The sequence below is a fragment of the Periplaneta americana genome, chromosome 16, assembly GCF_040183065.1.
Source record: "Periplaneta americana isolate PAMFEO1 chromosome 16, P.americana_PAMFEO1_priV1, whole genome shotgun sequence".
Lineage (NCBI taxonomy): Eukaryota > Metazoa > Arthropoda > Insecta > Blattodea > Blattidae > Periplaneta > Periplaneta americana.
Window position 1 is genome coordinate 69,354,487 of NC_091132.1, and position 21,239 is coordinate 69,375,725.

A 21,239-nucleotide genomic window follows, 5' to 3' on the forward strand; every position below is an offset into this window, starting at 1 on the left:
AATAATAATAATAATAATAATAATAATAATAATAATAATAATAATAATAATAATAATAATAATAATAATAATAATACAATAAAAAAGAAAGTAATTTCAGGTTTTTAATTTCATTTAAACACACTCAAATCAGTATCTGACAATAGGGAAAAACATTATATTGCAAAACTTAGAAATTACTGTACACATAAATCATAAAAAATTAAAGGGAACATGACCTATTGCATCTTGCAATTCTAACGCATATTTACTAACAGGATAACATGGTATTTGCAAAAAATATGCTAATGACAATCACTTTTACGTTGCTTAAGTTATCTCTTAACATTTAACAACATACATAATTATGAAGGTCATACCGAAAGCACTGTGCAACAATTTTCTGTGAAGTGGAAGTTTCCAGAAAAATTAATCTTCTTAATAGACACACAATGATCTCTATTTCTCCGGGCACATTTCTCTCATTTTATCAAAGTTTGAACATACTGTTACAAAGGAACTTCGTTCCAGCTGCTCAAAGACACTGTTGCAACATGTTACTGGATTGCCTCTGTGTTCTTAGACTGTATATCTTGCATATGGTCCTTTACAAATCCGAAAATGTGATAATCAAAGAATAATAAATCAGGACTGTAGGAGGACTGAGGAAGGAACTCCAAGCGATGCCACAATGTGGAGCCAGTAATAAATGTAAAATATCTATCTATCTTCATAGTGTATCCAGTTATCTGCTGACAACACGTGTTTCATTATGTTTCACTATGAATTTCTTCTTCTTACAAATGATGGGTAAAAAGCATGATGCTTGTTGTATATTTCAGTAGCCACATTCCAATAATTAGATGTATTCAAATTGTATTGGAGAGAATTGTCCAAGGTTACAGGGATTGCAGATTTTATATTAGTTCTGTAGATGTTTGTGACAGGGCAGTTTAAGAGGATATGTTCCAAATCTTCTTCGTTATAGTATCAGCCTCCCTTTCCTTTCCTTTTGCTCTTTCCTATCCAGCCTCCCTTGGCTAACTCTTGTTCTTTTCGACTCTGATAGTATTAGAGCATGCGAGGCCTAGGAGATCATTTCCTCTATCCTTTCCCTCTATATCTATCAATACTTAATAAACCCTCGTAGGTACTCACCTAGTGATGGTGAGGTAGCTTCAATCCTTTAGATTGAGTTAATAAATAATCAAGAGATACCTAAATAAGCTGTAAAAACATCTACTACAGCCCCACTCTTTTTCACTAACAAAAATGTAAAATATAAATATTATAATACCCTTGAAAACTGTTCCTTAATCTTTTCACTACAGGTGGGCTAATAATTGAACAAATCTTTAGGTTACTTAATTTTTTTTATAAAACAAGATTATAGTATTCTCAATAAAACAAGGTTGTTACTAAACTAGGATCTATGAAATTTAACTTAATACATTCTAGAATACGCTATCACCATATTCGTAATACATTGTATGTACAGTACATGTTTTGTCCAACATCAGCTGATCTGACAGCACTGTTACATTGGTGCCACTTTAATCCGAAAATGTAGTAATGTATGCCCTCTTTATTTACTTTAATGCTTGAAGGTATACACCACGCGGATCCTGAAACTCGCAACACACTTGAAAATGTGACGTGAAAGAATTCTGAACAAAACAATGGGATAGAAAATTTATGAACTGAGCAGCTCAGTTGTTTGCATAGCCAAACATAACGAGCCCAACATATCTATCTGCTCTCATGATGAAACCTGTATGTAGTTCTGAAACGTTGGAAAGTTAATTTCAGCACACAAAATATTCTAAAATCTATTTCTTATATTCACACTGTGAAATCCTACAAACATAATTTAAACAAGAATAGTACAAAATTCAGAAAATACCTTGCTATTTATTTCGTCTGGCTTAAATCCCAACAAGCTTAGGAGTTCAGCACGAGGATTGGCATCAAAGCTAGCACGAAGGAAGTTCCAAACAGAGCGTTCATGGGGAGTCGCACAGGTTGCAATCTTGCTTTGGCAGAAGTCAGCATATTGACCATACTGTAACGTTGCCTCCAGTTGATTGGAACGTGCTATCAGCTCTGGCTCTGTTACAACCTGACTCACATACACTGCTCGTGGTACTGCAGTCTGTCCTTGCTGTGTCTCAATTCCAAATGTCACAATTTTGCCACCAAACTGAAACATAATTAAATGTTCATGAAATCTGATAATATGCTAAATTCTGCTGAACAAAAGGAAAATAATAATTCTAACAACAATATACATGCTAAAATATTTAATATAAAGTAACACTGACAAATATTGCTCTTATATAAAATATATGTATATTTTTTATTGGTAGAATCCAAGCAACAAATATCAATAGAAAGCTTAGAAGTGCAAGGAGAATGATTTATGCTGGAATGCTAATGATTTAGATTTCTGAGTCCCCAGAAAAAGTAAGGATATGGCGACTAATACCATAATTTCTGCTGCAAATGTGAGTTAACACTACAATAGATAAAAAATAGTTCTTGCATAGATCAAAACTCTGAATATAATTAGTTAAAAGAGAACACCTATAGTTTCCACTTAACCTAGCCAAAACCAAATCAAAGAAATTATAGTATAACCTCGATTATCCATTTTAATGCATAGGACATAGTGAACAATTATTGTAATCACATAAAATGGACAATCAATGATCTGAATGCATTTAAATCTTTCTATGAAGCTTTAAAAAATCGGTTATATTTTTCTACACTTTCAAACAAATAATTTTCTTTTTATGTCCATTCTGAGGTCCATTTTAAATTTACTATTTACCAAGACATATTCGAGCATTTCTCAACTTTCATAAAACGACAATATTACCTATCACTATAGCTTCCCTAACTATGAGGTCAGAAAAACTCTTTTTGGTTTAGATGGCATATGGAACACAAAAATCCTGTACTTATGGACAGTGTGTCATAGATGGCTAATGTTACTTATTTTTCTTCAATTCTTTTCTCATAAGTTTTGTACAGATATCGTGTTGCAGAAATATCACATAAAACAGTCACGTTTTTTTTAACAAATGTCTTAAGAAACGTGACAACAAAGCAAATAAATTTAAACCTCTAGCATCTTCTGTTTCATTTACAAGTAATTAGATTGCCAACCAATACTTGTGAGTAATTCTGAAACAGCAATTGTTGGATTTTGTGTAGTATGTGTGAGGAGGTGAAGAGTGTTTGAAATCAAACTGACAATGAGAGATTCTCTTTCACACGAAATGAAAAGGAGTTAGAAAAATAGAACCTTTATTTAATAACTGATAACACAACTTTTTTAGTCATCTCATCCCAAATATCATCAATGTTTCTAATAAATATAACAGCTTTAATGGTGAAAGATTCAAATATGTTAGTATATGCTCTGAGATGGAACCCACATCTCTTTCTCTCTTAGATGTTCCTCGTATTTTCCTAAAGTTAATATCGGAATTGTTCCTTATTTACTTATGAAGATCTGGTTATCTTATGCTAAACTTATAATCAATTAACGCTCACCAATAAAATACTGCTACTTTCCTGTAACTTTTAGCATTCCTCAAAGAAGAAGTGGACAGCTTCAAATACTTGGATGTGCTATAAGTAGTAACATGAGCTACTGCCAGGAAGTCAAAAGGACAGCAATGGCAAAGAAAGCTTATAATAGAAAAAGCAGCATCTTCTGCGAACCTCTGGAAAAAGAACTAAGGAAAAGACTACTGAAGTGCTTTATGTGGAGTGTGGCATTGTATGGGGCAGAAACATGGACATTACGACGAAGTGAAGAGAAATGATTAGAAGCATTTGAAATGTGGGTATGGAGAAGAATGAAGCATGTGAAATGGACAGACAGAATAAGAAATGAAGCTGTGCTACAAAGGGTGAGTGAAGAAAGAATAATGCTGAAAATAATAAGGAAGAGAAAAAGAAATTGGCTGGGCCACTGGCTAAGAAGAAACTGCCTAGTTAAGGATGCACTGGAAGGAATGGTGATTGGAAGAAAAGTATGGGGCAGAAGAAGATATCATATGATGGCCAACATTAAGATACATGTCCACACCTGTGGAGTAACGGTTAGCGCATCTGGCCGCGAAACCAGGTGGCCCGGGTTCGATTCCCGGTCAGGGTAAGTTACCTGGTTGAAGTTTTTTTCCGGGGTTTTCCTCAACCCAATATGAGCAAATGCTGGGTAACTTTCAGTGCTAGACCCGGGACTCATTTCACTGGCACTATCACCTTCAACTCATTCAGATGCTAAATAACCTAAGATGTTGATGTTGATAAAGCGTCGCAAAATAACCTACTAAAATAAATAAATTAAGATACATGAATCATACGTGAAGACTAAGAAGAAGGCAGAAAATAGGAAAGAATAGAGAATGGTAGGTTTGCAGTGGAAGACTTACCCTTGGGCACAACACTATGAATGAACAGATAAAGGAATGAACAGACATCTATTAATAGATAAATGAATGAATAAAGGAATGAACAGGCATCTATTAATAGATAAATGAATGAATAAAGGAATGAACAGGCATCTATTAATAGATAAATGAATGAATAAAGGAATGAACAGGCATCTATTAATAGATAAATGACTGAAGAAAAACTGAATGATTTAAAAGAAAATAATAAATATTTGATTAATTTCGTACAATATCATAACAATTTTTAACTAAAATAACAAGAGTCTTTATCAAAATTATTGCATCTAATAAAGACACAAAACTTACACCAAATGATGCCCCAACAGGCCTCCGTAGCCACTTGGGAGGTTTCCGGAGATCAACAGAACTCTGCTGCTGTTGTTGAGGAACAGGAGCTTGTGCATAGGCATCCATACCAGGAAATGAATCTGCTATCTGAAAAGTAACATATAAAACAATATTGAGCATTTAACATTAGTGTCGGCTATTACATTGACCTGACATGATAAATATTTATGTAATGAACACCTGTGCTTCGAAAAATAAGCTCATTCTGAAATGTGTTCATGTATCAAAAGGGACAATGCTATCAATTTCCTGACAACTAACTGGCAAAACTTGGTCTTCACAATATGTAACAAACTTCTGATATTACACATCATCAATGCAAAATTTCTTAAATTTTGGTTAATAAAAAATAACAACAAATATTACTTTTCTAATTTCTCTAATTATGGTTAAATCCAGATTCCAGATTACTTTTACAATTCCACATAGGTTCATTTTTTAGATTTACAGCAATGAATTTATTTTGTAATCAGGTTATTATTATGCGTCCTTATTATCAATTTTAAATAGTAAACATAGCAACACAAACCACAATCTTAGAAGTTTTGCTTTATCTTGTGTAGACTAACATTCCAAAAAGGATGGATTCGGGAAAACTGACTAATCTTCATCCATCATAAGAAAAAAAGCAACATAAACAGAGCTAGTAAGAATCGTTTTGTGATAGTCTGTTCTGATTGGTAGATTACTACAGTGGTACTATTTGGGGTACAGTCAGTCAGTTACAATGCCAATCTAATTATTGCTTTGTATTGGACGTTATGCATTCCACTTCCATTTGAAAAATATTACAGTACTGGTATATCAAATTATAGGAAATTCAATTTGATATTTAATATCGTAACAAGAAATGTTTAATTCTTCTACTAATATAAATATATAATGAAAGCTTGTCACAAAATGTACTAAATGCAAAAGCAAAAAATGCAAATTTACCAATGTTATAGTCACTGCTACTTTCACTTGTTGCTTAAAAGGAACTATGCTTTCACCCTAACTGGCAAATTGAGAAAACCAGCTGTGCAGTTGCTGGCCAAATGGACAATTCTGTAGTGCTCGGGAAAAGTGGCGCAAGTCAAAAATGTTAATTTTACAGGAGAAGGAAAAAAAAAACTGTCTTCACACTGGTTATGTCGATTTGATTTTCTTCTGTATGAATTATTGTAATGGGAGAAATACTTATGTCTCTTTTCGCAAGCCAGCAGATGTTCTGTAAGTTGTCAATAAGTTATTAAAAAATGTTTGTGAAAACTGACTTATGCCACCTTTTCCAAGTACTGCTGAATTAGCAGTCAGTGAATTGAGAAGGGTTTCAGAAAGCGCTGTCTTTCTAAAAACATGGTTGGCAATGAGTATGACATTTTATGGGAGAATTACCAGAATGAAGAATAATTCTGTTCTAGTTCAGAAGAAAAGGCGATAGGAGGAGGAGGAGGAGGTGGAGGAGGATAGAAGACTGAGATAACCAGAAGAATGTGTTGCTGAAGAAGGACTGAAAACTTGATAAAAATAAACTTATAAGTTTATAAAGTTCATTCATTTTATAACATTTTCAAAGTGCTGTTGTTTTCCAATGCTCAGCTAGTCGGCAATGAAGCCATTTGCTCTCTTGCAGTGCAATACTATCCATGACTTGATCTGCTGGGAGGGTCTCGCAGACAGCTATATATAGTCTTTGTCAATGTATACATCCTTACCACAAAGTACACAATTTGGTGACTATAGAATGTTAATCCTATGTAGATACTTTGTCTGGCAATCATGGCCAGTTAGCAGGTGGAAAGCTGCAAAGGCTGGTTTTCTTGGTTCTTCTGGGATTAGATTTGGTTTCTGGAGGAAACCTTCCCATGATCTATCTTTAACTGATTGTTTCATTTTGTCCGTGAATTTCTATCTGTATTGATGTTTAATGTAAAATCTAACATTTTCAAAGTGCAGAGCATATTAATTTGAGATATTTTTATTTTTCCATACAAAACATCTGAAAACTTGGGATTATATTATATTCGAGCCATACTACTTCACTGGCAGTAAGAAAGATTGTGAAATATGTAGAAAGAATAACCACTTTAACCTCCAATTAATAAAACTGAACACTAATATCATGGAGTTATATGACCCACCTTGTTACTTGTCTGCACCTGCTGCTGTCCTCCAGTGAGTGAGTACACACTCACATGTCCATCGAAGCTGGAGCTGGCAATGAGTGCAGGATTGCGAGGACACCACGACACATCGAAGTTCCACTGATTTATCGTTGCTATGTCACACACAATCTCTCCACCTGACGCATTGCTGTTTGGGTTCCAGCACAAAATTCGATTGTCTTTTCCACAACTTACAAGCAGATCTGGATCTTGCGGACACCATGCTATTGACAGTACACCCCTATAATCACATCAAATTAGTCTGTAAACAAAATGAAACTTTTCTAAAGCTGCACTATCTAATCAAAATTATCCAGAGATCTTTCTTATGAGTTGATCCTCCATATATTCTTAAGTTAGATGCCATGGAACTACTCTGCAGCACATATAAGGATCATCTTCAAATTTATACAGATGGATCTCTAAATCCTAATAATGGGACATCAGGAGCAGGGTATTATATTCCCAAATATCAAGAAAGATATTTCATACCATGTTTATCCTCCTCCAGTCTTGACACTGAATTGCTAGCTATTGATGCTGCTCTTCAGTGTGTTACTCAAATTTCTGAAAAATCTATTTGCACTCCAAGGGGGCTATGTACCAAACCTATACGCACACATAATTATTCCATTCAGAAACAATTAACTAAACTAAAAAAACTCCAAAAGGAAATAACATTTCAATAGATACCTAGTCATTGTGGTATACCTGGAAACGAGAAAGTCGATAATATTGCAAAACAGGCAACATATTTGCAACCAAGACCTCTTCAAGTGATATCTCTATCCAGTGCTTTTACTTCAGTAAAGTCTCATTTTATAAACTTATGGATCAACAATTGGCTCTATTCTGACAAAGGAAAAATATTACAGTCTTTACAAAACAAACCAAATGACCTGGAAATGTACAAAGACTTGCCCAGACATGTTCAAACATTTTAACAAGAGCCAGAACAGGTCACATTGTCACTCAATTGTATCTACAGTGATTTCACATTTCTGATAATCCTACTTGTCTGTGGTGTAATAATCATGATGAAGATCTGAAACACATTCTTCTACACTGTCCATTCATAAACCACAAAAGAAGTAAATTAAAATCATCAGTACCAGCTGGAGAAGACACAGCCCTGCAGTATATATTGACTACACCGCAACTCTGGCTACTAGCAACAGGCATCTATAATGAACACCAATCAAAATACCCCTCATTTCTCGCGAAAAACAACAACTGAATAGACTATAGTAGACTTTATGTTGTCAGCAAACAGCTGGATACATTAAGAAGATTGATTCATTGATTTCTTATGAGTAGATGTGCATCATAGTCTGCGGTTATTTTTCATGGTTTAAGTTCAGCCCCATAGTTCCAGAGTAGAAGAATCTTAACACTGTGAACTATGACATTCTAAACAATTCTATATTTTAGAGAACAGTTCAGTAAATCCCTTTCCTTTGTGAACATGACGAGTCCACCGCTGTGGAGTAACAATTAGCATGTCTGACCAGATAGGCATCTCTGTAACTGAAACCCACATCTCTAATCATACTGGTTATATACAACCAGTTGTCTTCCAACATTAATTCTACACTTACCGTTGATGATTTTCAAGAACTTTGAGTGGTGATGTTGCAAATCGCAGATCCCAGAGTTGAATGACAGGACTTTGATCCTCTTCTGATGCAAGGCAAAGTTGGGTAGCTACTTCTGGATGCCATGCCACTACCTTCCAACGTATCTATTTCCAAGAAAAGAAGAAAGAAGAGATATTTCAGTAAAAGTACTTGATGCTATACTAGGACAAGAATTATTGCTTTACTCCATTCAATGACTGGTCTTAGCATTATTTAAATCCTATATCAGTATATACATAGTTACTAAATACTACAGACTCAACTACTGCTTGTTACAGACTTTCCAAGAATCACAAAATATAAAAAGAATAAAACTGGAAAGAAACGTTACAGATGACAGTTGTCCTTAGTAGTCAAATGGTTATCATGCTCAACATTATGAATAATGTTCGTTGGGTCAAACTTGGACTAGAACAAAAAGAAATTAAAATCCTTAGGAAATAAAGCCATGAATCCCATGTCATAGAGATACAGTATGTAAAAAATACTCTATCCATGAAGGAGATGGCTTCAGCCAAAATATACTGTTTCTTGTCCACGCCAAAATTCAACTCTAGCTGACTAAATAACAAACATAGAGAAACAGTACGTAAAAAATACTTCGTCTATTAAGATGATAGCTACAGCCAAAATTTAATGTTCTTGCCCATACCATTATTCAACTCTGCACCTATCAGCCTTCTTTGGGGATAATGATTTCAGCCTTACAGGTGCCCTTCCAACTCAGATATTAAATTTTGCCAAGCTAGGACAATTTATTCTAGAAAGATTTAAATTGACTATACCTCAAGATACTGAAAACATTAGCAAGTGTGCGAATTTAATGTTAAAATTAATTTTACTGTCAGTAATATATTGCTATGTATAGGCCTACGCGAATTTTGGAGAGAAGATTGAGGAAGATTTCGAGGATGAGCAGGTAGCCTTTAGACCTGGAAGACAGGCAGAAGATGTAATATACACCATTAGAACAAGAGGTGAGAAGTTTTTGGATAAAGGAAGGAGAGTTTTTCTGGCCTTCCTAGATTTAAAATTGGCATTTGAAATGGTATCAAGATTGGAAATATGGAAGATATTGAGGAAGAGAGGGGAGAATGAGAAGTTAATAAGGGTTATGGAATCATCCTACAAGTCAATAAAAGGACTAGTGAGGATTGATGGGTTACTATCACAGGAATTTTAAATTAATAGAGGGATGAAGCAAGGGAATAGTTTGAGTCCATTGCTATTTATTATTTTTACGGACGAAATAATTAAAATATGCAAAAGAAGGACAGCAGAGTTGAGAGTTGGTTATTGGAATATGAGGCCAGGTGTTGGTGTACGCAGAAACAGAGAAAAATTACAAGAATCAGTGAGTTTTTAAATATTTTTTGTAGGTTATTTTACGATGCTTTATCAACATTTTAGGTTATTTAGCATCTGAATGATATGAAGGTGATAATGCCAGTGAAATGGGTCCAGGGTCTAGCATCAATAGTTACCCAGCATTTGCTCATATTGGGTTGAGGAAAACTCCGGAAAAAATCTCAACCAGGTAACTTGCACTGACCGGGAATCGAACACAAGCCACCTGATTTCGCGGCCAGACGTGCTAACTGTTACTCTACAGGTGTGGACGAATCAGTGGTTGTATGGACAGAAATCTTAAGAAGTAAGGGAATGATAGTAAATACCAAAAAGAGTAAAGTAATGCAAATGGCTAATATAGAAGAAACAATAGGTACAATCCATATTAATTGTGACAGGGAACAACTAGAACAGGTGAAAACTTATGAATATCTTGGAACTATTACACATCAAAATGGAAAAATAAAATAAGAACTATTAAACCGAACCAAGGAAGCCTGTAATATTTACTATCAATTAAGTAACTTAATATTTGGGAAAAAATAAATATGGCTCAAAACAAAATTACAGATATACAAATCCATTACAGAACCAACCCTGCTACATGGAGGGAAAAGTTGGCCAGTGACGAATGAGAGAATAATATAACAGCAATTGAAATGAAATGCTACCGAAGAATAGTGGGAAAAACAAAGAAAGACAGAGTACGAAATGAGAGAATTGGACAGGAACTGAAACAGAAATCAGTGGAAAAGAAGTTAAGAAGAAAACAACTAAGTGATATGGACACATGGTGTGAATGAAAGAAGAAAAAAAAACCAAAACAAGTAATGGAGGCAATATGGAAGGAGGAAGAGGAAAGGGAAGACCAAGGACGAGGTGTATGGATAATATCGAGACGATGGCAAGGAAAAGAGGGAAAGGAATTGGAGAACTCAAAATAATGGCGAGGGATAGAGAGAAATGGAGGAGATAGATCGAGGCAGACCAGACGTTGTGACGCAAAAGGGAAAGAGGTAGAAGAAGAAGAAGAATATATTCCTTACATTGTGATGTTATTGCACACGATCCCAAAATGAAGCAGTTAGTAAAACAAAGCCTCCTATCAATCCTAGCAATGCTTTAATTATACATTTACTGTCTCTTACTCAAAGTAATCACACGAAACTTACTCGGGAAGTAGTATCAGTAAGTTTGATGATTGGCTCATTTTTCCTAAGGTCCCACACCACACACCGTGGAGCAAATGTAGATGCTAAAATATGCTGCACTGAAACATATGAGACAAAAAAAAATTGTGCCATAAACCAAAACAATTGCATACACGAATTAAATAAAGTTCTCATAATATAAACAATATCACTAACACATAGAGCATATAAGACTGAAATACACTGCCAGTTTAGTATATAACGACGACCATGATAAAGATCTTCCTCTTCTTCTTCTTCTTCTTCTTCTTCTTCTTCTTCTTCTTCTTGTGACATACTCTGTTTCCTCATTTGTTTCTTGTCAAAGAGTTCACAATGGAAGATATTATGCTGTTTTTACAGTAATGGTAAACGTTTGCTCATTATTCAGAAGATTTTAATTTTAGGACCCATGTTTATAGGACTTTTACTTCTTGTTTTGAAGCATACTACCTCCTCTCTAAATACTAGAATTTTTTTTCAGAGCACCCTGTATAAATATGTATAAAATTATTAAATGTGTATCTCCTTTATGAAATAACACAGAGCCTACATTAGATTATCGACAGCGTAACACAAAAAATTTGTACTGTAACATGTCAATGAACTACATAACTACTAACAAAAACACTATCAGATTAAAAATAGTGAACTTTGCCCTTGATGGTCACTGACCCACATACAACTGCAAAACAAATTATAAAATGATTACTACATCATTATATTCTCAAGCTGATTTATTTTACGCATCAGCCTACACATGAACGAAATAGTCTTCAACTTACGAAAACATTCTGTTCCACGAAGTCTTTTATAAGTTAAATTATTTGTGAGTCTGAATTTAACTCTATGCGATTTTGAACCCTTTCCAATGTCAATATCCCTACTCATTTCTGTATGGAATGATTACTGATATAAGTCACTGTAGGATGAAAGACAGAAAAAGAAAACTCAAATATTTAAATCATTACTGGTTGATGAACTTTCTTTGGCACTACACTAGCAGCCACAAAGTAATGTATGACAGTTAATTTGAATTAATAAAATATACAACATTTTCTCATGAAATTTCGGCCAGTGTATGATACTGGTGCTCACCCAGTAAAATGGTGAATTTAGGAAGCTGTATTAGGTATCAAAATCCGGTTCTCAAACCAGCTACAATGGCTAGAAGAATCATCATCCTGACCACATGATACTCCCATACCAGTTGGATGATCATTCACCTCTGCTGAAGCATGAAGCTAGTAGTTGGATGGTCGACCTTGACACTTCATGGGCTGTCATGCCACCATAGATTATTGTTACAAAATTATCGTCAATATTTTATAAATTTCAAGACTAGAAAATTGAATTAATATTCATACGAATTAACTAATGAAGCTGGTAACATAAATCAGCACTGTGAAGGTAATATCATCACATTCCCCTTTTGGGGGTGGGGAAAAACAGGAAAAGAAAAAAAAAACTCTCTCACTCTCTCTCACGCACAACCACACTCACGAAAATATGCATGATATATACATACACAAAAAGAAAATAGCAAGAAAGGGAATTCTTAAGATAACTGACCTCTGAAACTGAACTTTCGACCTCTGAACTTCGAATTTAAGCGTAATAGTGCCAAAGTGTGTGCCTGTTCATTGCCAATGTGAATTGGAATGCTATCTCAGTCTTCATCAATGGACACATTTATAAACAAAATTTATTAATAAAATGTTTTAACTTCATTTTGAAATAGGAAAAATACACACTCCTATCTTTCATTACTTTACACTTCCAAAATGTTCACTGAACTGTTTAAGAAATGAAGCTGCACTTAATAATTATTCTAAATTCCTACTCCTAATTCAAACCACAATTACATTTCCATACAAAATGTAAAGCAGGAAATATGCATTAATATTTAATAACGCAAATGACAAGAAATATATTTGTAACTCTAGACAAAACATTCATTTCTATCATTCTTGCAAATATTACATATTTGCTACAGTATCATTTACATCTGTCCAAACATATAACATGTTCACCTTGACATACACTTAAGCTAACGGTGGAAATATAGATATTTGCAAGGACAGTCAGATAATGAGTATCTTCCAAACTCCTACATACAACTTACTACATTACAAGCATCACCATAGTTATGGTTTGCCAACATTTCAAGATTTCAAGCATCTAAAACGACACATTCTGAACAAATTACAACAGTTTTGTATCGAAAAAATCTTACATACTGATATTGTGCGTATATATACACAGGGTTTTCATTTCAAAACTTCCCAGTCTAAATAATTAATTAATTAAATTGAATTCAATTTTAACAAAAAACACGTCAATTTAGATACTGAGTGGGAAGTCTGAAATCAGCTTAATTGCATTTTAGATTTCAACCCCAATTCCCCAGCAACCCCCCTTTATAAATTTCAAATGGCACCCCTATATTTTTATACTTAAATATGAAAGAACATTTTATTGTTTATACACCTCATTCATTTTTCTCAACTCTGGCTACTAGCAACAGACATCTATAATGATCACCGATCAAAATACCCCTCATTTCTCGTGAAAAACAACAACTGAATAGACTACAGTGGACTATAGTGGACTTTATGTTGTCAGCAAACAGATGGATACATTAAGAAGATTTATTTGATTGACACCTCATAACATTTATTTCACATCTTTTGTTTTATATCGTTGCCTGGCAACCTCGTGTGTCGAAAATGGAGTATACCCTTCAAGACAGAACAGAAATCACATTATTTTATTAATGGAGCTGAAACCCGTGGTCAGACAAAGACATCCATTACTTTCTAGAATGTTTCACTGACCTGAATTGAAGAGGGCTATAATAGGAGAGGGGGGGAGGGGAGGGTTCAATCCAATCTTTTTCTTATTAATCACTTTTAACTCTAAGCAGCCTCCACTGAGAAGAGCACTAACATTGTTTCTTACCAACATTCTGCCACTGAATTTAGACTCTTGGAAATGGAAAATTAACATGCATGCTCTTGGTTTAAGTTGTTAGTCCTGGAAATACATTTTAAGGAAGACGTTTTGAATTTTTAAATTTTAGTTACAGAATTTTTGTTATATCTGTTACATTGCAATGGCTGCACATATTAAATCCAAGTATTCCGACTGTGTAAATAGGAGGAGTATTCATCCCATAGGGAGATAGTGAAAGGTGAGTTTTCATTTACAATATATAGCAATGTTATCACATAAAACTAGCCCTAATTTGATATACTGATAGATTTTGCTAGCTACGTGCATCATTATAAATCATATGTTACCAGATACTAATTCATTATCATTATATATAGTTGTTAATTATATGTATTGTACCAATGATGAGCTCAGGATCAAGAAATATTTCTTGTATTACAATAGAACAGCAAACAGTTAATTCCAATCATGCTCTTTGTTTGTATGTTTATGTACAAAATAAAATATTGTTACTATAGTCCCGACGCTGTTATTTCCGGCGTGACTCCACCTCTTTGCTTACGTCTTAGAAAGTGGAGGCTCTATAAATTCTAGGTAGGTAGTATCGTTCGCCATTTTTGTTCTTACGTTCCCGAGCTACCATACGAGGAATCTATTTGGCACACCGTTAAACATTATCATGTTGTAGCTCCTATGATAATAAATCAAACGCAATGTAATTCAGCAAATAATTGAGCGGCAAATAACGTCTTCGTGTGCTTTCTGCGAATGCCAGCGAAAGAGCTAAAATGGCGGGCGACTATATTAAGTATTTATCGAGCCTTAAGAAATGAATCAGCGAATCACAAGATGCACACGTTTAAATGTAGCTGACCTGCACGCGATTGGCTGCCGGAAATTAGAGCGACAGGACTATAAATAAATCTGATGCATTCTAACATTCCAGATTTGGTTGGTCATGTCTAAGCCATTTCAAATTTCACAGCCCATTTCCTATCTCTACTTTCTGGGATATCACGTTCTAAAAATGCTGATGGTATTGGCTCAAGATTTTTTTACAAAAAAAAAAAAAAAAAAAAAAAAAAAAAAAAAAAAAAAAAAAGAAGAAGAAGAAGAAGAAGAAGAGAGAGAGAGAGAGAGAGAGAGAGAAAAAAGTAAAAATTGTAATAGGGATGGTTACATTAAACTTTGATTATGGATATAAAGCAGAGGTACAGAGAATATTTTGAAATTCCCACTATCTTTTGTGCAGGAAAATAATTTGAAATTCCCGCCACTTTCTGTGCATGTGGCACTCCACTCGTGGCTGTGAGAAGCATATTGACAAATTACACTTAATCTGGCTTATGAGCCCATCCTTCCTATATAGCCCTCTTGTCTAGGTTATGTTCACAGAAGATGTTCGAATTGTCCACAATTGCATTCACAACACAACTCAGCTCTCCTGTATCATTATTGTTGTGTTTGTTGAAAGAAGTGCGACATATCCCATATTATATTTTCTACAGCCACAATGCATTCCACAGATGTTCTTTCATGTCATGCCACTGGGACCATATAATTCCCTTCATGTGGCCCATTGCATTCAATCCATCATCTGGAATAGCATTCGTCCAAATGGCATCTCACTGTATGGGAGTAATGTGAAGAGGATCCATCATCAAGAAGCTGCATATTCAGCTACATTGCCAGCAGAATGTGAGTTTGGTTTGCAGAAAATGTAGGCAGATGCCACCTTTAGTCATGCAAGCAGTTCTCACGAACTAATTAAAATATCACCCATAACTCCCAAACACATATTGATGGACAACTATTTTGTAAATGGACATCCAGGACAGCATGTGATTCTCGTTGGCCCAGACATGTTAGCTGTGGAGATTATGCTTCATTCACTGCCAGTACTTCGCAAAGGAATTGTAGATCTGTGGCAGGGTGGTGTAGCATCCACTCACAGAATGTCTTACAGTGTTCCAAATTGAGTGGTGTATTCAATTCTTTTACTGGTTGCATATGGAAGGGGTAGACTGATTAGTTATGTACTATTCTTTACACAGATGAATGTAGCATATGACAATGTGTATCTAACTGCCATGAACTTATATCCAGTGAGTGCTGCACAGAATATAGAATTGTCTGTTCCACTTCAACTGTTCTGTGGAGTCACAGCCTACCAGCACTGGCACAGGTGCAAAGCAAAAGGCTTCCCTCAAGTGTCACAAATGTCTTTGGATATGGGTGTCATAGACAAGAATACGTGAAGCCAACAATATAGCCATATCTCGATAACGAAACTGTTCTAGTGATTAAGCTGTTATAAGACTTTTCACTTCATAGGCTATTCAGTGTAGAATTGACGGCACCTCTTCACTGCATACAATTACGAATTACCCTGTGTAATTATTTTATTTCAGCTTTGATCAACCAATTAATTGAACATAAACATTTTGGCTTTGGCTTATTTCATAAAATGTCATGTTTTATTTAACGACGCTCACAACTGCCGAGGTTATATCAGTGTCACTGGTGTGGCAGAATTTTTGTCCCACAGGAGTTCTTTTACATGCCAGTAAATCTACTGACATGAGCCTGTCACATTTAAGCACACTTAAATATCATCGACCTGGCCCGAGATCGAACCCGCAACCTCTGGCATAGAAGGCCAGCACTATACCAATTGCGCCAACCAAACTGACTTACTTCATAAAAGTTTAAAATTAAATACTATTGTAGTTTATAAATTGTTAACTATTACCATACCTTGTCGGTTCCAAGAAATCCACAGCACATCATCGGCAGGCTGGGACTTAGCCCCTGGAAGCATAGGTGTATCTGTGTTGTTTAGGTCCCATATAAGAATCTCAGATTCGGAAGCTCCTGATGCCAATAGATTTGCCTGCAAAAAAATATGCATGCTTACTAAGTATTATATTATAGTCCGGCAACAAACATTTCAAAGTGCACAGAATCCAAACCAGACTGGAGTGGGAATTAAGTCCTGTAGAACAATGACATCATGCACGAATAAAGAACGGAAACGCTATGTTTTGAATGTTACCTGGCTATATCATTATCTCATTATAAATAAATAAGCACACTACATTCCATTAGGGCAAGGATCTCCTGCATTAGGAGGGTGAGCTCTCCTTACACTTGCCAGGGGAGCTATTCCTGACAGCCTATCGTACTGATTAAAAAAGTTATACCCTGATGCTTAATGATTGTTTATTTACTGTCTCTAATGTTTGTCCATTTTCAGTCACTTGTGTTCGTTTTTAGGGGTTATGCACTGATAAAGGTTATGCAATGATATTGATTGGATGTTTAATGTCAGCCCACTTTCTGTCCCTGAGGATCTATCCATCTTCTTCCGAGCATCTGCCATGTTGTCCTGCATGTCGCCGTTCTTGTCCACTATCTACCCGCTTCCTTCCTGAAGAAGTCGCTCCATCGAGCCCTCGGTCTTCCTGCTGTCCTCTTCCCCATTCTTGGATCCCACATGGTTGTCACATACGCCTATCCAAATTGTTCAGTCTGCTTATGTGGTCTCCCCACTTCCACTTCAGTCGCTGAGCTGCCATCACGACATCTTGTAGGCCTATCATCCTCCTTATTGTTGTTACTCGCACTCTATCTCTGAGAGATATTTTGGTGATTCTACATTCCATTTTTTGCTGACATTTTTGTAGCTTTAGTTTTCCCCTTTTGGTGAGCGACCATGTTTGGCACCTATAGAGTAGCATGGGTATTATACAGTGCTCGAGTGCTTGTTGTTATTATTATTATTATTATTATTATTATTATTACCATCACTATCACACAGCTTTCAAAATACACTGCACAAAGAAAGAGCACTTCAGAGTAATCCCAGAAATAACACACTGAGACTATTACATACACACGATCAAACACTTTATACAACAACAACAACAATAACAATAATAATGCAACAACTGAAGTTAAGAAAAACGTCCTAAAACAGAAGAATGTAAGATGGTGCAAGTAGTATATCATAAGAGATGATACAAAAATGAATAAAGAAATCTATCTTTCACTGGATACAACATAGAAGAAGGAAGCCACAACCTTTTTTAGTTGGTTATTTAACGATGCTTTATCATCTACTCCTAGGTAATTTCTGCATTATTAGAATTGACGAAATGAAACCAAGGATTAACTTTACTTATGGTTAAGGAAAACCTCAGAGAAAACCCAACCAGGTAATTAGCCCAAGTGTAACTCAAACCCACACCTGAGCAAAGCACAGGATCAGCATGAAAATGCACTACTGCCTGAGCCACACCGGTGGATTGCCACAATCTTCATACAATGATGGAATAGGGGATTACTTGTGAAGAGTGATATGAATGAAGAAGATTAATTGGATTGCAAGCTATGTATAAAGAAAATCATAGCTTTTGGTTAGGAAACCTGTGTATTTCATATAAACACACATGAATAACAACAGCAACAATATCATTATTAACAATTATTCTACATATCACTAAGTGTTTATTAAATAACTGATTCATTGTTTAGAGATAATTTGAAATCACTAAGGTTGCAGTCATCATCATCATCATCATCATCATCATCATCATCATCATCAACACCACCACCACCATCAGTTATTGTCATAGTGGTTGTCAGTCATAATCATGGTCACTGTCTTGTTAGATTCATCATATCATCGTCGCCACTACCACCACCATCATGACATAATTAACATTATCTTCACCATCGTATTGTTATCATCACTATGATAGTCTTAGTCACAGTCATCTTAATTTCTGTCTCTTCATCTTCAACACATCACAATCATACTAATATTCAGGATCATTATCAGCAACCTTCTGGAATGCTATATAAAGAGATCTGTCTTGAAAATCATATCTATCAAACATTTCTCTTGGGGCCAGCAGTTTAATATTTGTAGAGATAATCTTTATTCATTCTTATAACATGTTACAGCCAATTTATGCTTCCATCAATCAGATTATTACATGTTATTACAAAGAAAGATGATTTTAAAGTAGGTCTAATGACTTATGGTAAATATCTCTAAAATAAATTTATAAATACATAAAAAATAATTGGTTATAATATATATATATATTATAATTATAGAACTTCACCACACTTTGTTTGCTATAAAAATTACCGGTAAGCCTATATGATAAAAATATTATAAGTGAAACAATTCTATAAATTCTACTAAATCCCAGAAGGTCTACTTAAAAATAAATTTGTATCTCATTTATGATCATGTGTAAAACTTACATTACCTGGTAAGGATTGAAGTCAAGAGCTCGTACAGGCCCCGTATGTTTGTCCTGTCGAGCAAGGAGACCTTCCTCCCCAGCTAACAGCTTGGCAGCACTGTATATCTGAACACGTCCACCATCACAGCCACCCACTAAAATGCCATTTGCATGGTCTCTACCGAAGCCATATGAGCCCCACGCAATCTTGTGGAACCTACACACCAAAAATATACAAAATTCAGATCATAAGAGCATTATTATATTTACAATGTAATGAAACTTCTGCAGATTGATCTTTAAAAGCGAAGACACTGAAGCCTGACTGCAGTGTACATAGAATATTTTATATGGTGTACTGCCACTTCAAATCTGCTGATATTATATCGCCATTCCCGAGCAATTGTGGGAAATCGAAACATCTCATGGTTATGTTTTGTTAGCATAGACATAAACGTTAGTATTACTTAAAAATGGCTTTTAAGGAACCCACAGGTTCATTTCCACCCTCACATAAACCTGCCATCAGTCCTTATCCTATGCAAGATTAAGCCACTCTCTCTCATTATAACCCACCTCCCTCAAATCCATTTTAATATTATCCTCCCATCTACATCTCGACCTCCCCAAAGGTCTTTTTCCCTCCGGTCTCCCAACTAACACACACTATGCATTTCTGGATTCGCCCATACGTGCTACATGCCCTGCCCATCTCTAACATATGGATTTAATGTTCCCAATTATGTCAGGTGAAGAATACAATGAATGCAGTTCTGCATTGTGTAACTTTCTCCATTCTCCTGTAACTTCATTTTTCTTAGCCCCAAATATTTTCCTAAGAACCTTATTCCCAAAGGCCCTTAATCTCTGTTCCTCTCTCAAAGTGAGAGTCCAAGTTTCACAACCATACAGAACAACCAGTAATATAACTGTTTTATAAATTCCAACTTTCAGATTTTTTGACAGCAGACTAGATGACTTTAAAATTTAATTTTCTTTTCTTACGAGAATTTTTCAAAACGTAATCTATTTGCAGACATTCCTGGTAACATTATAAGAAGAAGTTGTTGGAAAGGAATCAATGATATTGCTCTTAGATCTTCTAATGTGTACGAGCTGTTTAGGACCCTTCTCTTTAGAGTAGAAGTGGGATATGACAACGTTTTGCCATCATAACTCCAAAAAATTGCAGTGATGGATAATAGCTATTTTGTCACAGTGTGCTTTTTGCGTTCGGATGATTCTTGATGACTGTGAATGTTTATCATTACCAGGTGACGGATGTTTATGTTTATCGCTCTTCTACAAACTGACATACAAGTGCCATGTCTTATTACCAAGAATACAATTTGCACGGCGAGTATAAACATACATGCTCTGCACTACAATATCTTGATGTGTGAGCGCGTATATTTGCACAAGAACATTTACAAGTGACTGGATCAATCATTCATGGAAGAATATAGCGAGTGCATTGTAGCTTGAATATTAAAGAGTTTCTGATGTTAACCTTTAAGTGGGAGACGAAAATTAATTATATTATTTCAGTTATATTGTCCTTCAAGTTAATTTTCTGACCTCCAGCTGTCTGGAGTCTGGAGCTGTTATTGTATATTCGTACATGAGTCGCCATCACTATGAGTTACATTTTAGTCAGAGACTGTGATTTCTCGGAGCTGTGATTTTGAAACTACGTCACAGCCAGAACCAGTGACAAACCTATCACAGTGAAAAATCACAGGTCTTGAATTCACACCACTCCACAGCTTTGGGGTGATCTCACAGAGCTAAAGAATGAAGTCACAATTTAATATAAATAATTCATTCTTCAAACACTGTGACCAAGATTTTTAGAGGTATATTAGAGTCTTGCAGGAAATAATAAGCAAACTTGCACTATAAAGTAGTC

At 35.2% G+C, this 21,239-nt stretch overlaps 1 protein-coding gene across 11 annotated transcripts in view; it reads right to left on the reverse strand.

Annotated features, from left to right (window-relative positions):
• The window catches only part of Sec31 (secretory 31), an 87,247-nt gene that overhangs the window by 63,686 nt on the left and 2,322 nt on the right, over window positions 1-21,239 (reverse strand). For all 11 annotated transcript variants that reach the window (XM_069849455.1, XM_069849452.1, XM_069849456.1 and 8 more), the window contains exons 3-9: window positions 19,355-19,547; window positions 16,830-16,965; window positions 11,100-11,197; window positions 8,539-8,681; window positions 6,917-7,181; window positions 4,752-4,880; window positions 1,883-2,179 (exon numbers count right to left, since the gene is read on the reverse strand). In XM_069849455.1, coding sequence (XP_069705556.1) covers window positions 1,883-2,179; window positions 4,752-4,880; window positions 6,917-7,181; window positions 8,539-8,681; window positions 11,100-11,197; window positions 16,830-16,965; window positions 19,355-19,547 — 1,261 coding nt within the window. The remainder of the gene's footprint in view (window positions 1-1,882; window positions 2,180-4,751; window positions 4,881-6,916; window positions 7,182-8,538; window positions 8,682-11,099; window positions 11,198-16,829; window positions 16,966-19,354; window positions 19,548-21,239) is intronic.